At 44.1% G+C, this 20288-nt stretch overlaps 1 protein-coding gene across 1 annotated transcript in view; it reads left to right on the plus strand.

Annotated features, from left to right (window-relative positions):
- Positions 1-926: 926 nt before the first annotated feature.
- Positions 927-20288, plus strand: part of LOC145351648 (uncharacterized) — an 83017-nt gene continuing 63655 nt past the window's right edge. The window contains exons 1-2 of the mRNA XM_080201208.1: positions 927-1062; positions 2063-2407. Coding sequence (XP_080057334.1) covers positions 927-1062; positions 2063-2407 — 481 coding nt within the window. The remainder of the gene's footprint in view (positions 1063-2062; positions 2408-20288) is intronic.

Below are 20288 nucleotides of genomic sequence, written 5' to 3' on the forward strand. Positions count from 1 at the left end.
TAAGCTTTAAACAAAGGATAAAGAGTTGCTGCAAGTATTTTACCTCAGAAGAAAACAAGGAGAACACAGCACTGTTTTGAATGAAATGTATAAAAAAATGCCCAAGAAGTTGTATTTCTGTCTCCAGAGTGCGAGAAAGTGAAGAGGCTGAAATTGCTGGGCTCATAATCCACGCAGAGCCCATGGAGGGGGCTGGGTAAGGCCCAGCTCTGAGAGACTGCAGGCAGCAAGTTCCAAAATTTCATGGAGAAGCCAAGCCCTCAACCTCTTTGGAAAGAAGTAGTTTCAAAGTTTAAAAGAAATAATGCCACAAAGCAAGCTCTGAATCTTGCAGGGAAATTAACAGGCAGAATGGACACATCAGAAGAAGGAAAAAATGCTCCTCCAGTCAGCCAAAAGAACAAAATACAGAAATTGCTGAGAGAGTTTTCTATCAATAAAAGGAAGTGCTGAAAAGTTCAAAAGAGAAGACCAGCAGGTTTGTGCCAAAACTCCAAACATGCAGGAAAACACAGAGAACCAGCTGCTGCTAACAGCAGTTGAAAAAAGTTGACAGTCTTAAAGAGGTAATGCATTTAAAGATGTAACTCTTTATAATTTTGTATAAATGATCATAAATGAGGCTGTGAGAAGAGAAGTGTGAAGATGTGATGTGTGGGAAAAGAAGACACATCTCAATGATATATCCTGATCCTGGAGTGTTCAAGATATTCAATCACTGGCGATTGGTTGAAGTTGTCCAGAAAGTGTTCCCCATTGTATGGAGGGTGAGAAAGTTCACCTGAAACACTGAACTTTTCTCTGCCCAGGATACATAAGTCTTTGGAAAATCAAAACATCGCTAAGGTGAAAATGCCAGTTTGTCGATTTTGTTTTCCTCCCTGTGCTAGCATGGCCTTTTTAAGGGGTGAGCAATTGTGGATCATATGGCCCGGTGGGCCTATCACAGCAAAGCATGTGAATCTAGGCCAATCTTGGCAGACAGCGTGTCTCCAGGAATGAGCTGTCCCTCAGATGTAGCTCTGGAGTTTGAGAGTAAAGTTGCTTTCATCATCTTGCTCAGTATAGTTTGTTTCACAATAATTTACTTCATTTAGTTTTCACCTGCCGAGTTGTTGTTATGCCTCCTGGTTATTACATTTGGCGATGAGGTAAAGCAGGTGTCCAGTTGCCATTGACTAAACTTCAGGAGGAGGTGCTGTAATTGAATTTCTCTACAAAAGCCCGCTGCCGGAAGTTGCAAGTGAAACACCATGCCCCGATCGGGAAATTATTTCAACCCAGAGGCTAAACAATGGGTCCAGTGTATTGAGGGACTCTGTTATTTTTTTCACAACAAATAGAATCATAGGTGAGGATAAACTGAAAGTCATTCTACTTGCTGTAGAAGTTTAACATCACCAAAGGCTCCAGATACAAAGTCTCTTGACCAGCTTGTAACATTGCTTAAGGACAATTATCTCCGAGACTGTCTGTCATCATACAGCATTATAAATTTACATCTGCTGTAAGGGACCCAGGGGACATAACTGCTACATTTATGCTGAGGCTAAAGCAATTAACAGAGCAGCGTGACTTTGAGTCATCACTGAATAATGTGCTGTGAGACAGATGAGTTTGCAGAGTAAATCATTTAAATATTCAAAATAAGTCACTGGCGGAGGCTGAGACTGCATTAGATATAGCAATGGGAATAGCTCAGGCAAGTGAGAGTGCTGAGGGAGGTGCTTATCAGTTACAATGCACGCAGATAGGTGAGACAATCCAGCAATGGTGGGAAATTGTTACAAATCATAGTGCCAGAGTTGAGGACTAGACAACAGAGAGCAGAATGCCACCGAGCACTGGTGGCCAAAGGACATCTGATAAATGACAGTATGATTAGGAGCATGACCTCTGTTCTTTCAATGACACAGTATCTTTTTCTGGTTTGTAAGTGCTGGGTCACATGTGGGCAGAAGTAACAAATTTCTGAAAATGAATTGTCCTCAGGATTAATAATTACAAAATTGGAATTGGATTTGCTGTCTGATTTTGTAATGTTTGTTCTCTTTCTTTGCAGGAAGTCTGAATGACATTTGTTTCCTCCATCGGGAAGGGAACTTTGTATTGAATGGACCGGACAATCCTGGAAATGGCCCCATTGTCTGGGAATGGAGACCACACTCAGAGCAACAAACTACAAAACAACTGGGAACTTTTCACAGTGAGGATCAGCGGTGGACTGTAAAATGGAGTGATGAGTACAATAATATACCAGATATTTCACAGAGCATCCATGAGGAACAGGGTACCCTGAATCTGAGATTTAGAAACCTCACCTTTGAACTTGCGGGATTGTTCACCTGGAGTCAGGCACAACCTAATAAGATAATCCTGAAACAATATGAAGTATTTGGGATCAAAGGTAAGGAGCACAAACATTAGAAAGGGTTCAAATTGTGCTTTTCTCTGAGTAATTTCACTAATATTCTGAGTAGAATGTGAGAATCATGTCACTATCCTCCACTTCTGTCACAACAACAACAATTTATTATATAGCACACTTATTGTCATAAACATCACAAGGTGCTTCTCAGGAGCTTATAATACGAAATAGGACACTAAGCCGCATTTGGAGATTTTAGTTTAGCTGGCCAAAAGCTAGATAGGCCAGGGGTTAGTTTTAAGACATGTGTTAAAAGAGGTAAGGAAGGTAGAGATGTTTAGAGTGATAGACAAAGGTTCAGTTGCCATGACAACCTCCCCTTACTGATTGGAGAACCAATAGGAGTCTCAGGTCACTTCTGTGGGGTTCACCAAAGCCCTTTAGGCAATTAATTATCTGGTATCTTGCCTTCCCTTGGATTGAGGCCCAGCCAAGATGTGTTAGTTCCAGTAGAGGGAGCATTGGCTGCTGCCAGTAATGCACTCATGGAGAGTGCAATGAATAGTGCTGGATCCCTGATTATATGTGTGGGAGTTCAGGAGAAGGGACTGTCCAAATGCTAAGCAAGAGCATGATGTGGAGACGTCGGCGTTGGACTGCGTTGGGCATAGTAAGAAGTCTCACAACACCAGGTTAAAGTCCAACAGGTTTATATTGGAACACAAGTTTTTGGACCACTGTTCCTTCATCAGGTGAGTGAGGGAGGGAGGGAGGAGGAGGAGGAGGGTCCACTCACCTGATGAAGGTGCAGCACTCCAAACACTCGTGATTCCAAATAAACTTGTTGGATTTTCACCTGGTTTTGTGAGACTTATTACTAGGCAAGAACAGTTAAAGACAAATGCAAAGGGTATGGCTTTTTACACCCCACCCCACTTCCTGATGCCTGGTGCATTGATTGAACATAGAGGGGGGAGTTTTGCAAGATTGACTTCAAGTGCCCAGCTAGCTTGAAAATGGGAGAGTTCCTACTCCATTTTTACACTGTCTCTGAAAAGATGAGATGGTCAGTTTTCAGCCAGACAGGCTGTGGGCTGGGCTTAATTCGCCAGCCAGCCTGTAGAGGGAGGTATTATGCATGTGCAGACCTCTGATGCTGCACATGCACATTAGCAGGAGCAGGGGTCTGGCAGCCAGAGTGAAAACTGTTAGGCCCCTGCTATTACAGGCAGCCTCAACCAGCAGCACCCACCCCCCACCCCACTCCACTCCCACAATCGTGGAGGCCTGCAGCCTGAGCTGCAGTACCTCCCGCCGCCTAGGCTGATCACGGCTCCTCTTTCCTCCCCCACCAATCGCAGGCAGAGTGGCAGTGGGCCCCTACCAATCGCAGACAGAGTGGCAATGGGCCCCCCTCCCACCCTCCCCCCACCAATCGCAGACAGAGTGGCAGTGGGCACTCCCTCCCAACCCAACGATCTCAGGCAGAGTGCCAGTGAGCCTCCCTTTTCCCGTTATTGGTCTGAACCCACTGGCCGTGTCCCTGGCACACCCCTAAAAACCCACCCCGGCACTGCCTGGTGGATGGTGCCAAGATGCCCAGTGGCATTGCTCAGGTGCCAGGTTGGCCAGGGTGCCAAAGTGCCAGGGTAGCACTGCCAGTCTGACATTGCCCAAGGGGCACCCCCGCCTTGCACTTGGCCTCTCTGGAGGCTCCCAATGGCCTCTCATTCCATTGGCAAGGTGAACATGACTGTCCCCCGTTCATGTGGCTGGGTGTTTTCCTCGCTGGAGAGAACCTCTTTTGGTGAAGCCACAAAAGCAAGTGAGGCTGGACCATAGAGCATCGGGCTTGCTAAGCAGATGCAAAACAGCATTTCCATATATTTAAATAAAATAATCGGCGTTTTGCCTTTTCCGGAGAGAAGCTGACCACACCGGAAATCCGAGTGTCGTAAAATCGCAAGAGGCATGAAAACAGGCACCATTCCCACTAGGTGCCTTACACCCGACTTTACGATATTTTCCCATCGCAAAATGGGTTCAACAGGGTCGTAAAATTCCACCCAATATGTCTGAGAACAAGGCACTGCCCCATGAGGCCATAGGCAAGCCCAACATTATGAATTATTAACATGAGGATTTGTTCATAAATGTTTGAGCCACCATCCATTCCAATGGATTTAGGTTAGTTGGTGTCAAGAGGTTCATGAATCAGCCAACTTGACATCCTACACTCAGCAAGCTGGTTTCCTGTGTCAGGACCTTCACTATCTTAGGAAACTAGGAGGGAAAAACGGGGGTATGAGGTAGTTTTGGCTGAGAGGATTAAGGTGAATCTGAAGGGATTCTTTAAGTTTATTAATGGAGAAAGAGTAACCAGAGAGAAAATAGGACCTCTTGAGGACCAGAGTGGACACATATGTGTGGAACCGCAGGAGATGGTCAAGGTTCTCAATGAATATTTCTCTTCTGTGTTTACTGTGGAGAAAGAGATGAAGACTTAGAAACCTGGGAAAGTTAGTGGCAATATGTTGGGGATAGTTCACATTACAGCAGAGGAGGTGATGGACATGTTGAAATGTATGAAGGTGGATAAATCTCCTAGTCCCGACCAGGTGTATCCAAGAATGTTACTTGAGGATAGAGAAGAAATTGCAGGAGTCCTGACTGAGATATTTGCTGTAAAAAGTCTGACAACACCAGGTTTTAGTCCAACCTATTTATTTGATAATAAAATAGGTTGGACTAAAACCTGGTGTTGTCAGACTTTTTACTGTGTTTACGCCAGTCCAACGCCGGCGTACCCACATCATGAGATATTTGCTACCAGGGGGTAGCAAATGCTCTTATTTAAGAAGGGCTGCAAAGAAAAACCTGGGAATTATAGACCAGTAAGCCTAAAGTCTGTGGTGGGTAAGTTATCAGAGATGACTCTGAGGGATAAGATATACAAGCATTTGGAAAGATAGGGTTTGATTTGGAATAGTCAGCATGACTTTGTATATGGGAGATCATGCCTTACAAATTTGTTAGCGTTCTTTGATGAATTGGCCAGGAAGGTTAATGAGTGCAGGGTAGTAGACATAGCCTGTACAGACTTTGGTAAGGTCTTTGATAAAGTTCGACATGAGAGCTGCTCTGGAAGGTTAGATGACATGGAATCCAGCGAGAGCTGGCAAACTGAATGGTAAGGAAGCAGAGGGTAATAGTGGAAGGATGCTTGTTGCACTGGAGGCCTGTGTCGAGTGGTGGGACTCAGGGTTCAGTGCTGGTCCTATTGCTGTTTGTTACCTATTTTGACGATTTGCGTGAGAATCGACAAGGCGTGATCAGCAAGTGGTGTTGTAGACAGTGAGGAAGGTTACCAAAAATTACAGCAGGATCTTAATAAGCTGGAGAAGTGGGCCAAGAAATGGCAAATGGAGTACAATACAGATAAATGTAAGGTGTTGCATTTTCAAGTTCAGGTGCATGGTTCTCTAAAGGTGGAATCATAGGTGAATAGGGCAGTGAAGACGGCTTTTGGTATGCTAGCCTTCATCAGCATTGAGCATAAAAATTGGAAAGTTATGTTGCAGTTATACAGGACATTGGTGAGGCTGCAACTGGAACATTGTGTTCTGTTTTGATCAGCTTGCTATAGGAAAGATGTTATCAAACTGGAGACAATGCAAAAGAGATTCATAAGGATGTTGCCGGTATTCAAGGGACTGAGTTATAGGGAGAAGTTGGACAGGCTAGATCCTTTTCCTTCGGAGCATAGGACACTGAGGCGTGACCTTCTAGAGGTGTATAAGATCATAAGAGGCTTGGATAAGGTGAATACACTCAGTCTTTTTCCCATGGTTGAGAGTTCAAGATCTAGAGAGCATGGGTTTAAGTTAAGAGGGGAAAGAATTAATGGGGACCCGAGCAGCAACTTTTTTACACAGAGGATATGGGGAATGAGCTGCCGGAGGAAATGGTTGAAATCATTTGACAGGCAATTGGACAGATAAGTGGATAGGAAAACTTTAGAGGGATATGGGCCAAAGGCAGGCAAATGGGGTTAGCTTAGATGGGCATTTTGTTGGCATGGACCCCAGTTTGGGCTGAAGGGCCTATCTTCGTGCCATAGATTCTATGATTCTATCTGACGTAATTTGGGACCAATTTCCTGCTGCTGGGAATCCAATGCCGTTAATCCCACTCAATCACCCACCCTCCAGCACCTGCCATTGTTCCCACACTGGTGAGTAAAATTCTATTCTATCTGTCAAGTTATTTATGATGCAGAATGTAACCAATCAGACCATCAAGTCTCTACCAGCTGTCCATGAAACAATCCAGGAAGTCCCATTCCCTCACTCTTTCCTTGTTATCCTGAATGTCCATTTCCATTAGTGTGGGAATTCTAGACTTTAGAACCTCGGCAACTGAAGGTGTGAACATCAATGGTGGAGCAATTAAAATTGGGAATGCGCTAGAAACCACATTTCATGATATGTTGCATTTTTGGAGGACTGTGGGAGAAGAGCTTCTGGAGATTTGGAGGACTGAGTGGTCTTTGAAGAGAATTTTCAAACCATGACGTTGTTTGTCTGGGAACCAATGTAGATTGATGAGCACAAGAGTGACAGTGGAATGGGACTTGATGCAAGTTAAGATCTGGGTATGAATGAGATCAGATTTATACTGAATAAAATGTGGGAAAACAGCCAAGAGTTATTGGAATCATTGGCCAGAATTTTCCAGCCCTGCCCTGGAGAGCTGAGCAAAATTTCATTGACTTTAGGAATACTGAAAAATCTCACCAGTGGGCAGGACTGGAAGATCCCGCTGATTAAGTCAAGATATAACAAATAAATGAGGGTTTCAGAAGCAGCTGAGCGTACAAAAGGGCAAAGTCTGCTTTGGAGGCGGAAAGAGGCAATGTTAGTGATGGCATGAATATGAAGTTGGGAGCTCATCCAGGAATCCAATATGACACTGAGTTTGTGTCAGACAAGCTTAATGGCAGAGTGTTGGCAGTGAATAAAATGGAGTCAGAAACTGGAGAGCAGAGTTTTAAGTGGGGATCAAAATCTGTGGCTTCAGATTTATCAATAATTAATCAGAGTGAATTTCTCACTAAAATGTCAAGTGAGTGAAAGGTCTCTGTTTATTTAAAATAATTAATGCACAAAGGGCTGTAATATTGGTTATCAACGTGGGCATTCATTTATAAATGTTTCTCCATTCTCACAAAATTACTGAGAAACAATGGGCTGTAACTTTCTCGGCGTGGCGAAAATTGGATTCCCACTCCGTGCACAATGATTTATGGGATTTTATTCTGATCCTGACTTGGCTAGTTTCTGACTCAAACCAGGCAAAGTCCAGGCAGCACATTGTGTCCTCAAGGCTCAGTGTCGAAGTCCACTTCTGTTAATGTGAATGAGGACACACCACTTTTTATGACACTAGCTGCCATAAACTAAGTAGGTTAAAGGTCCTTGATAGACCAGGGTGAAGGTCAGTGTCTAATGTAAGTGGATAAGATGGGATTTGGGTGGTTGGGGGATTGGATGCCTAGAGGATGTTGAGGGGGGCAGGGGGTGGTGAGGGTAGATATAATGGCCTTCAGTTGGGGAGGTGCAATCAAACCTCAGGGGCGTGGGATGGGCTTGGAGCAGGGTGGCGGGGAGTTTAATTCTCCTACCCTCTTAGAATTTATTGGTATAACTCAGAATCATCTGATAGTTGTGATTTAAGTCACATTTTCAGATGGTTCCCTGATGGAAACCATCTTGCAGAGAAATGTCCAAGAGGAAATTTGTACTTTAGGGCAATTGCCATGTAAACCTTTGTTCAGGGAGGGGTTTTCAAGTCTATCTTTGAGGTACCCATCTCTCCAATCTGAAGCTGGGGAATGTGAATGTTACAGCCCAGTCACAATGGATGGAGATGGAATTGGAGACAACCTTGTGGAGTTTGTTGTGAGTGCCAAAGATGCCCTCAAAATATGTAACTGGAGGAAATTAAGGCCTATTCAAGACTAGATATCAGACTAGTAATATGACAACATAGAAGAAATGGAATGTTTGAGACAAATAGTGGAGAGGTAGATCTGAGGGTCACTAATGTACTTGTGGAAGCTCACCCAATGTCCTTGGATAAAGTTACCAAAGAACAGCACATAGAGGAGCAAGAAGAGGGAGGGAGGAGGAAGCCAAGGGGAACAAGTGAATTTAATCTAGGAAATACTAATTGTCAGCACTAAGCACAGCTGGTCAGTCTTTGTCTGATTTTATATCTTCATAGTCAAAGACAATCTTAACACATTGGTATAGTATCTTATTGAGAAATTTACCTGTTTTTACAGTTGAGACAATTTGCAGCGGCCTGTAGTGGGCAGTAACATCACCCTCAGTTGTACCATCTCCAGGCTCTCAGATACTCTCAGTCTTCACTGGAAACAGAGAGACTCATCGCAGCAGAATGGGAGGAAGAACACTGAGGAGATCCATCTGAACAACACAGTCTATCTTACAGTCAGAAATGTTGGAGCCGAAAATCAGAATCTGTACACATGGGAAGTGCAGGAAAAGAGCTCCATTGTTCTGACTGGAAACATGAATGTTGATGTGGATCAGAGTAAGTCCAGAGCTCCCTTGCAGTAGATATTAAATAGTTACTGAGATAAAACTGTTCCACACAAGCTAGAGTGAACAGACACCACTATGGGTTTTTACTGCACAATATTCACCTTATTTTTACTCTGGGACATGGGTGTAAATACAAAAAGGAGACATGGAGAACTGATGCAATCAATCAGGTGGGTTCATTTCAATTCAAGTCAAAAACGCAAAACAATTCAAATCCATCAATGAAATACAGTATATGTGATTCCTGTTGATTCTGGAATCAAGAAATACAAATTATACACAGTGCTAAAAGTTTAAAGTCTTTCAAGAGGCATTTTCTCAGTAGAGCTGGTACCTCACGAATATGTTCTGACTGTCTTACATTTCAGAATTTTCACACACTGCCCAATATCTGAATAAATTATCACATAGCCCAGGGGTGGAAGAATAAGATCCCTTTTGATCAAAGTGGTTATTTGTGCCTATTGTACAGATACTTTAACCTTCTTGATAAAGAATCAAAATAGCCTTTGGTTAGACAAGGCCAGTGATGAATTGCTGAACTGTTTGATTTCATGTTGGGCGAATATATAGAATAATAATTCTGATCAGTTTCACTGTGTTCAGTCAGTGCAACATGTCCTTGTATGTAATTTGAACATGATGCCCTGGACCTTCCAGTCAGTGACAATCCTGAGCACATTGCTGTTATTCGCAAACCTTTTACCAATTTGACCATCCTGCTTATTTCTGAGGAGGACCCGGGTTCGATTTCTGGTCTTGGGTCAGTGGAGTTTGCACATTCTCCATCTGTCTGCTTGGCTTTCCTTCGGGTGCTCTGCTTTCTTCCCACAGTGCAAAAGATGTGCTGGCTAGGTGAATTAGCCATTCTAAATTCTGCTTCAGTGTACCCGAACAGGCGCTGGAGGATGGCGACTGGGGGTTTTCATAGTAATCATTACAGTGTTAATGTAAGCCTTCTTGTGGCATTAGTAAAATGAACTACTTCTTCTTTCCAATCCTGGCTGAGGCTGAAATTGCATAGTTTGGTGAGTGTAGTAGAATCAGGGAAGGAATGGATAGTCTGTCTTCCCATGATGGTAGCTGCTGTAGTCAGGTAAATTTTTAATGGTCCAAGTTTTTAATGAACCTGAGTGGGTTAGTGACTGAATGGGTTAGTCAGCGAGTTAGTGAATGGGTTAGTGAGTGAGTGAGTTAGTATGTGAGTGGGTTAGTCAGTGAATGGGTTAGTCAATATTACCAGACACAGCAGACCCTTCTGCCCATAGCAAACATACCCTGGGAATGGCCCTGCTACCTTCCATTAGGCCGCACATTGATTTTTCCAGATCTTTCATGGAAATTATGGTTTGAATTGTGGTGGACACTCACTCAAAATGGCTTAACATTCAGATCATGTGTTCAATGCCTTTGTCAGCCACTATCAACAAACTGCTACAAAGTTTCACAATAAATAATATACCCGAGGTGATCGTTTCTGATAATGGCACCACTTCCATGGCCAAAGAGTTTCAACACTTTGTCAAGACTAATGGTATCCAACACACATGAACAGCCCCATAACACCTTGCTACCAAAGGGTTAGCAGAAGGGGCAGTGCAAATCTTTAAAGCCTCATTACAGAAGCAATCAAAGAGACCCCTGCCACTCCACTCAGCCAATTTTCTGCTCTCATAAAATATGATCCTCATGCTGCTACAGGGTTTACACCAGACAACGTGTTGATGGGTCAATACCTGAGAAACTGCCTTGACTTCATTTTCCCAAATTTGACAATAGAATGGAGGCTCAGCAAGCCTCACAAAAGGAATAACATGACTCAGCTAAGTGAGACAGATCATTTGAAATGAATGACTTAACTTTTGCCTGAAACATTGGGAAGGACCAGTTTGGACACCTGAGAAGATAATTGCAAGGACTGACCCACTGTCTTATACCATTGACCTGCAGGGCAACAAAGTGATCACATCAAGCAATGGCACCGTGGTCATTGTTGCTGGATCAGTAATCCAGAGACCCAGGGTAATGCCCTGTGGACTCAGGTTCAAATCCCAGCACAACAGATGGTGGAATTTGAATTGAATAAAATTTTAGAATTAAAAGTCGAATGATGACCATGGAACCATTGCAAATTGACGGATAAACCCATCTGCTTCATTATCATTCCTTAGGGAAGGAAATCTGCCATTCTTACTCTGGTCTATATATGACTCCAGATCCACAGCAATTTGGTTGCCTCTTAAAATGCCTCCTCAAGGGCAATTGGGGATGGGCAATAAATTCTAGCCAAGCCAATGAATTTCACATCCCATAAAAGAATTTAAAAAAAAATCAGGAGGCCCAACCACCAGTCATCCAGACACAGTAATAGAATCCAGTGTGACAACAGCAAGCGGCGCTAGCCAGGAGAAACTCATCTGTCAGTGGAAGCAGATGAAGAAGGGAACAGCATTGGCTCAACATTGGAATCCACCTCCCACTGTCATAGACTCTGATACCTCCAACATGGAGGAAACAGGCATGGAGTTGAGGTACTCTGCAAGAACCCAAAAGACCACAGATAGACTGACTTTACGAACTTTGCCAAATTGTTCCCTTTCTGGAAATTCTGTTTTGACTGTACTTGGTTGAATATAAGAGGTTTTTTTGTATGATGGTAAAGAAACTTAAGGGGAGGGAGTAATATGATAGCATGGCCCCTTAAAGGCATGAGTATTCATTTGTCACATTACCCATCTGGGGCCTATCAGAACAGAGCACATGAATCTTAGCCTATCAGGTGCTGGGGCATGAGTCTGGGTAGGGGGGGATCCTGCAGCATGAGCCCAGGAGTCAAAGGGACTAGATCTGTATCTGAAATGAACTCATTTGTATATAGTTATAACTGTTGATCACTAAATCATTGCCATGATTTAAGGCTTCATTGTTGTATTACCTTGCACTGCAATATTTTCCTGAGAACAGAGAAGGGTGATGGGAACCTGATTAAGGTATAAGAAATTATGAGGGACATAGATAGGGCAGATAGGAAGAAATCTTTCCCCTTAGTAGAGACATCACTGAGCGGGGCAGGGATTTAAGATAAGGAGCAATAGATTTAGAGCAGATTTGAGAAAAAGCTTGGAAATGGTTGACTCAAGTACACATCTGTAAGAAATCTTTTAAACTTTAAATCCCTCCAATTCACTGCAGCAGTCTAGTTGCCAGCAGTTTAATTGATTTCCTTACATCCAGTGTTGCTATCTTGGATGACGATAAAACAAGTGGCAACACTTAACCAATCATTTGCATCTGACAAATATTTGACCCATATCACTTTGGAGATGCAATGGAAAGGCGTTGCGGGGACTGGAGGGGTTGAGGTGAGGAGGAGTGGTAAGGGGTAATGGGGGAAGGAGGGTGAAGAAGCAGAGGAGGAGGATGGGAAGAGGAGAAGGTGAGGGAGAGGAGGATGGGTGAGGCTCATAACATTACATGATTGCTTTTCTTGCCATTTGCCTGCTCGTGACTTATCTGGCAAAATTTCACCTCCAGCCAATTAGGATTCCTCAGAGCATAAATGCCTGCAGGGTTTAGGGGAGGACCCTCAGGATCTGAACTTGTTCAGTAATGGGGCGGGAGATACAGCACACAAAAAATCTGGCCGCAATATTTCTGATCCATGTGAAGTCAGATTGGGAAGAGATTGTGATTGTGCTGGGATCATATTATCTATTTTCTGCTGAACTGAATAATAATATCAGGAGGCCATTCTTGTTACAAAGTCATCAGTGAATTTTTTAAGTACTTGATCAAAGTCAGGAATAAAGATTTATCAAAACACGCATTGTATGACCATATTTATTTGAACAAATAATCACAAACAAGGAAGTTAATTTTATAATATGCAGGTGCAGTCGGTAGTAAGGAAGTCAAATGGAATTTTGGTATTCATTGCAGATGGAAGTACAGTATAAAAATAGCTCTGTGGGGCATTGGTGAGATCACATCTGGAGTACTGTACACAGTTTTAGACCCTTCACTTGTGGAAGGAATTCAATCTATTAGAGGCCATTCAGAGGAGTTCCAGTGGATTGATTCCAGGAATGAAGCGATTTAAACCTATACTGTCTGGAGTTCAAAAGGATGAGAGGAGATCTAACTGAGTTATATAAGATTCCAAAGGATAGATGTATAATGGATGTTTCCCTTGTTGGACATTTGAGAACAAGAGGGCATAGTTGTGGACTAAGGAGTAGCAGTTTAAAATGAAAATGAGGAACGGTGGCATAGTGGTTAGCACTGCTGCCTCTAGGCGCCAGTTACCCAGGTTTGATTCTCGGCTTGGGTCACTTTCTGTGTGGAGTTTGTGTATTTTCCCACGTCTGCATGGGTTTCCTCCAGGTGTTCTGATTTCCTTCCACAGTCTGAAAGATATGCTGGTTTGGTGCAGTGATCCGAACAGGTGCCGGAGTGAGGTGACTAGGGGAATTTCACAGTAAATTCATTGCAGCGTTAATGTAAGCTTTACCTGTGACTAATAAATAAACTTCAACTTTAAACTTGAATTATTTCATTCAAAGGGTCATGAATGCATAGAATTCTCTACCCAAGAAGACACCGGAATATGAAACAAATTTGAGGAGATAGGTTTGTCTTTAATTAATTGCTGGATGACAGTTATTGGGAGTGGAAGGAAGTTGGAGATGAGACAGAGATGTTTGTACTGAATGGTGGAGCAGGCTTGAGGGCTGAATTGCCCAGTCTTGCTTCTAGTTCTTATGTTCTTATGTTTTTCCAATTCCACAATCTGTGCCTTTTTCTTATGCTATCGCTCCATTTGCACCATTTCTCACCTGACACGATGGGCATGAATTTGCCATTACGCCGCACTTGTTTTTGGGCCCAAAAACTTGCTAACTCCACATAGACAGTGACCGGAGGGCAGAATCAAAACTGCTTTTATTGTTTAACATGCCATAGCATTGGATTTTCCCCGCCCTTCCCTCCCCCCAACCCTGCCACCCACATTGCAGTAGTGGAGGTGGCCTGCCATTGGCTGGCGGTAGGCTTTTTCAGACCTGCCACTGTCAATGGGCTCACCATTCTTTGCACTGTCAGTGGGCTTTTGCCTTCAGAGGGATCGGATGATCCCTCCATGTCTTGAGTTGGAGATTCACTGAGTTGGCAACTCATTTTTAGAAGTAATCAAAACAGAGAATGCTGAAAATATTCAGCAGGTCTGACAGGATCTGTGGAGAAAGAAACAGAGTTAATGTTCTGGGTCTGTGTGACTCTTTTTATGTCATATTTCCAGCATCTGTAGTATTTTGCTTTTATTAATTTTTAGATGCGCCTGTTACTATCGTTATTGAACTAGGGTTACCACCGCCCCCACCCCAGCACTGTTTTTTTGATGGTAATGATAGATTGAGTGATATGCTAGGCCGTGTGGTTACAGATTGTGATGGATATAATTCTGCTGTTGCAGATCGCCCATAGTGCCTTACAGAAACCCAGTTTTTTGTTGCTAGATCTGTTCTTAATTTATCCCATTAATCACAACATAAGTGCTAACCACTTTGCTACAATGCTGCCCTGTACTTTCAGAGATATTTATTATTTTGTCACAATGATTCAGTTTGATTTTGAATTGATTCATTATTATCACATTTATTAGTATACAGTGAAAAGTATTGTTTCTTGCACGCAGTGCAGACAAAGCATACCATACACAGAGAAGGAAAGGAGAGAGTGCAGAATGTAGTGTTATTACCATAGCTAGGGTGTAGAGAATGATCAACTTAATCTGAAGTAGGCCCTCCAAAAGTGTGCTGGCAACAGGGAAGAAACTGTTTGTTGGTTGGTACATATCCTCAGGCTTTTGTATCTTTTTCCCAATGGAAGAAGGTGGAAGAGAGTATGTCCAAGGTGCATGGAATCCTTAATTATGCTTTTCTGAGTGGATGGGAGGCTGATTTGTGTGATGGACTAGGATTCATAAGAACATAAGAAATAGGAGCAGGAGTAGGCCATCTAGCCCTTCGAGCCTGCCCCGCCATTCAATAAGATCATGGCTGATCTGAAGTGGCTCAGTTCCACTTTCCTGCTTTCTCCCCATAACCCTTAATTCCCTTGCCTACCAAAAACCTATCTACCCGTGTCTTAAATATATTTAGCGAGGTAGCCTCCACCACTTCAACGGGCAGAGAATTCCAGAGATTCACCACCCTTTGAGTGAAGAAGTTCCTCCCCAACTCTGTTCTAAACTGCTCCCCCCTTATCTTGAGGCTGTGCCCTCTAGTCCTGCAGTCCTTTCTGAGCGGGAAGAATCTCTCTACCTCTACCCTATCCATCCCCTCCATTATCTTATACGTCTCTATAAGATCCCCCCTCATCCTTCTAAACTCCAATGAGTACAAACCCAGTCTATTTAGTCTCTCTTCATAGTCCAACCCCCTCATCTCCGGTATCAGCCTAGAGAACCTCCTCTGCACTCCCTCCAAGGCCAAAATATTCTTGCGCAAGTGCGGCGACCAAAACTGCACACAGTCCTCCAGCTGCGGCCTCACCAGTGTCTTGTACAGTTGCAGCAAGACCTCCCTGCTTTTATATTCTATCCCCTCGCTATAAAGGCCAGCATCCCATTCGCCTTCTTGATTCATTCATGACCCTTTGTAGTTTCTTGCAGTCATAGTCAGAGCAGGGGTCATACCAAGCTACAATGTATCCAAAAAGAGTGTTTTCCATTGTGCATTTGTAGAAGTTGTTGAGAGCCAAAATTGTTGTATCTGGGCTCATGGTCCAATTGGAACTGAGTTTATTTATTAGACTGTATGAAATTTATAAGGAAAGCTGAATGCACTTTAATAGGTGTTCTCTGAACAGGTTTGGAAAAACAAAGACAAAAGCCTTTGCAACCAAGGGAAAATACAACAGATGCATTTCAACTTTATGCAAATGTTAATGAAATTTGGCAAACGCAAGGTAACATTTAAACCCTCATACCATAATAAGAATTTTACAAGAGCTATGCTCTGTTAATTCATGTTAATTATGGAGCCCCTTTTGTACTTTTCAGTTTTATAGTCATGTGCATTTTTATTCTCTCACATCCAAATATCCCGGTTGAAGACACATAGAATTTATTTTAACATGATAATTATTTCCCATTTTCACTGTTTGGCCTTCACTACAGATTCTCGTAATTCAGATACTTTCTAAACTTTATTTTGGAGAATATTGTATTGTAGACAATACTCAAGGATCACGATTAAAAGCACGTCTGAAACAATAGTTTAACCTTGAGTCCTCAGCACTTTACATCTATGAGTGATTATACATTTCCTGAAATATCACCCAACATCCACTAAATGCCTTCAATACTTGACGCACGAATACTAGAGTTTCCAAAATCACTTGTCAGAACTAGCATCATTGATTCAGTGCAGATTAACAATCTTGTCTGGACAATATTCCACTTTCAAAATGATTTAAATATGTGTCATTGACAATGCAGCAGTTTTGTAGAAATGCCCGATACAACCACTTTCAAATCAAATAATTCTCACGTTCTAATCAGAAAACTCTTTATTTTTCAGGGAATAATGCGATGCCAGCACCTGAGACAAGCGGATTTGATGAATATGCGATCGTCAATAGAAAAACAAAACAAGACTGTAAGTAATTGAATCCGATAATGGGCGGAATTTTACGAGATTTTCTTTCTGAGTGTCCAGCTAGCGTGAAAACAGGAAACTTCCTGATCTGTTTCTCGGATGAGTTTTCACGGTGAATCTTATGCACTCTGTCTTTGAAAAAATCGGCTAGACCATTTCTAACCACTCAAGGCAGTGGGCGGGGCTTAATTCAACAGACAGCCAGCAGCTCAGATCGGAGCAACAAACTGTACATGTGCAGAAAGAGCTTTAAAAAAAGCAGCCAGCTCTCCTGATAGATCACCCCAGGCAGAGATATAGCTTCCCCTCCTTCTCCGTGGACACTGGAAACACCTACCAACATTACTGAACCCCTTGCACATGGCCCCCCCATTCCTCCCTTGGCCCCAATGGATGGCTGATATGACCCTCTCTCTCCCCTGCCCCTAATATTCGCAGATACCCAAATCTGCACCACCCCTCCCCCTCTGCATCAGCACACCTCCAAGTGCTGACTTGGCTTCCCCTCCATGGTAACAAGGCAATCTGCATTAAATTCGCTGGAATGCTCTAATGGATGCGTGACCCATCCAAACTGCCTGCAGCTGATCTGCCCTATAAATGGAAGCCTCTATTAAAAACCGGAAGGATGGACAGACAGACATGCAGGCAGTGCAGGAAGAAATGGCCTCCAGGAAGACAGCTCCCCATTTTTCAGATGCTGAACTGGCCTAGTTACTGGAGGTGGTGGAGGAAAGGCAGGATACACTGTCTTCCCGAGCAGGACGCTGTCCCAGAGGAAGGGATGGAAACACAGCTTGGGAGGTGGTAGCTGCATGCGTTAGTGCCAGGGTACTGGCCAAGAGAACGGAGAAGCAGTGTTGCAAGAAATGGAAAGACCTAATTCAGGCAACAAAGGTAAGTGTTTAACATCATTCAGCACCTTCCTCCTAAATGAAACTCAGTTTTCCCCACCCCCAACAGCCTGCATGCTTCCAGCCCCTGACCCCCAAGCACCTCCCTTCTCCTCCCCCAAGAGTATCAAAACCCTTGCCTTTGAGAGCCACCCCCTGAAACCCTGCAGGACTTGTGCTATCAGATTTGGCATACCTCCGTTTGTCCCCACAGGAAAAGAATACCCATAGATCGGGTGGATTCTCAGAGGCTATTTCCCAGGGCTGAAATGGTCGCTACAAGAGGACACAGATTTAAGGTGCTGGGGAGTAGGTACAGAGGAGATGTCAGGGGTAAGTTTTTCACTCAGAGAGTGGAGGGTGAGTGGAATTGGCTGCCATCGGTGGTGGTGGAGGCGAACTCGTTGGGGTCTTTTAAGAGACTTCTGGATGAGTACATGGGATTTAATGGGATTGAGGGTTATAGGTAGGCCTAGTAGGTAGGTCAGTAGGTAGGTAGGCCTAGTAGGTAGGTAGATCAGAGCAACTTGTGGGCCGAAGGGCCTGTTTGTGCTGTAGTTTTCTATGTTCTATGTTCTAATCGCTGGGAGAGAGCGAAGGCAATGGGTAGTATACCTGAGATTTGAGAGTGGGCACTGGAGCTTGTGTGAGAGGAGAGGATGCAGACAGCATGGTTGGGTTGGTGTGGCAGGTCCAAGCTAAGGTCGAGTCACAGCAGCCGTGGCAGAGTCCCAGAGGCCACAGCCGAGTCACAGCAGGCCACAACTAAGGGTCTCAACAGGCTTCTTGCAATTCTGAGGCCCATGGCTGAGAAGCTTGAAAGCTTGTAGGACACCCAGCAGGACATTATTGAGACACAGTGGGTTATGGCTGCAGCCTTTAAGAATGTGGCCCAGTCTTAGAGGATCACGGCTGAGAGGCTGCAGAGCTTGCAGGAGAGCCAGCAGGACAGCGCAGAGATGTAGCAGGCCTTGAGAACATGGCCCAGCCACCAAGGGTCATGCTTGAGGAGCTGGAGAGTGTGGTCCAGTCTCAGAAGGCATTTGCTGTTGCCATTGACAGGTGTTCCCTGACTCAGAGGGGTATTACAACACCAGGTTTTAGTCCAACCTATTTATTTGATAATATACTCGCAAGCTTTCGGGTTAGCCCCTTCGTCAGGTGAATGGAGAGTTCTGGCCTCAGACAGAGCATATAAAGCACAGACAGTTTAGAGATTACTGATTAGAATGCGAATCCTTACACCTAACCTGCTGTTCAAGACCTGAAATGGCTGATAATGTGAGTGGAAGGAGCACTGATCACAGTTTAAAGAGATGTGTATTGTCTCCAGACAGTACAGTAAGTGAGGTTTTGCAAACCCAGGCAAGTCACAGGGGTTACAGATAGTGCGACATGAACCCAAGATCCCTGTTGAGACCGTCCTCATGTGTGCGGAACTTGGCTATCAGTCTCTGTTCAGCGACTCTGCGCTGTCGTGTGTCGTGAAGGCCGCCTTGGAGAATGCTTACCCGAAGGTCAGAGGCTGAATGCATTCGCATTCTAATCAGTAATCTCTAAACTGTCTGTGCTTTATATGCTCTGTCTGAGGCCAGAACTCTCCATTCACCTGACGAAGGGGCTAACCCGAAAGCTTGCGAGTATATTATCAAATAAATAGGTTGGACTAAAACCTGGTGTTGTCAGACTTTTTACTGTGTTTACACCAGTCCAACGCCGGCATACCCACATCAGAGGGGTATCACAGAAGGCCTGGCCACCATGGCAAGAACATGGGTGTCCTCCAGGACTGGCAGGGCCAGGTGATGCCGGAGCTTCTGGAGCTCACTGCAGAAGCACTACCATCCTATGGCGTGATCCAGGGGCCCACAGGAACCCTGAGGGAGGAGGAAGGGCTCATGCCCACACTGGAGACTTCCACCCAGGAGACTGTGACTGTGGCTATACCTTCTGTCTTCCCCCTTCCTGACACCAGGTCATCTCTGAGGCAACAGGATGAAGAGGGTGTCATGGATATGTCCCTGACACCTGGAAACCTGCCAAGGCCCTCATGTTCCAGGCCCTCAGAAGATAATCGTCAAAGGCATCACAGGCCACGAGGCATGTTAGGCAACTGGCCAATTCCACCTCCGAAGTACGTCCTGAGGGGACACCAAGACATAGTGGTAGTACATGTAAATTTAAAAGTTGTAGTGGCAGTAAGATGGCAGGGGTGAAGGGCAGCACTAGTTAGATAGAATATTTAGGCTCTTTAAATTCTCATGTTCACATGTTTTTATATTATCACTTATTTTTAAGGCACTTTTATTGGCACCAATAAATGTTAGTTCACTACATATCTGTGACTAATTTGTCTCTGATTAGCTTCTTTCAGAAATATACTTATCCCAGCATTAGCTGGAGGGACCCTGCATGTTGGTGTCAATGGGGGAGGCCCCTCAACTCACCGCCACTGTGAAAATCAAGACACTCAAATAATTCACTGGACACAGAGGGTGGGATTCATTGGCAGTGACTTACAGCATCTGACATAGCATCCCCAAAACCCACAAGAGATTCCCTCCCCTCACTCTACTGCCCTCACCGTGGGGCCCTGCATGGGTTTAGTACTCCTATACACACTGCACAGATGCGGGCCCTGGTGCCAGTGTGCATGTGCAGCTCAGGTAGGAGCTTGCACCAGGGCATCACCACAATGGTGCATTACAAGTCGTCATCGACCTCTTGCCTGCCACAGGAA

Source organism: Carcharhinus amblyrhynchos, chromosome 13, assembly GCF_965287045.1.
Source record: "Carcharhinus amblyrhynchos chromosome 13, sCarAmb.v2.hapA, whole genome shotgun sequence".
Lineage (NCBI taxonomy): Eukaryota > Metazoa > Chordata > Chondrichthyes > Carcharhiniformes > Carcharhinidae > Carcharhinus > Carcharhinus amblyrhynchos.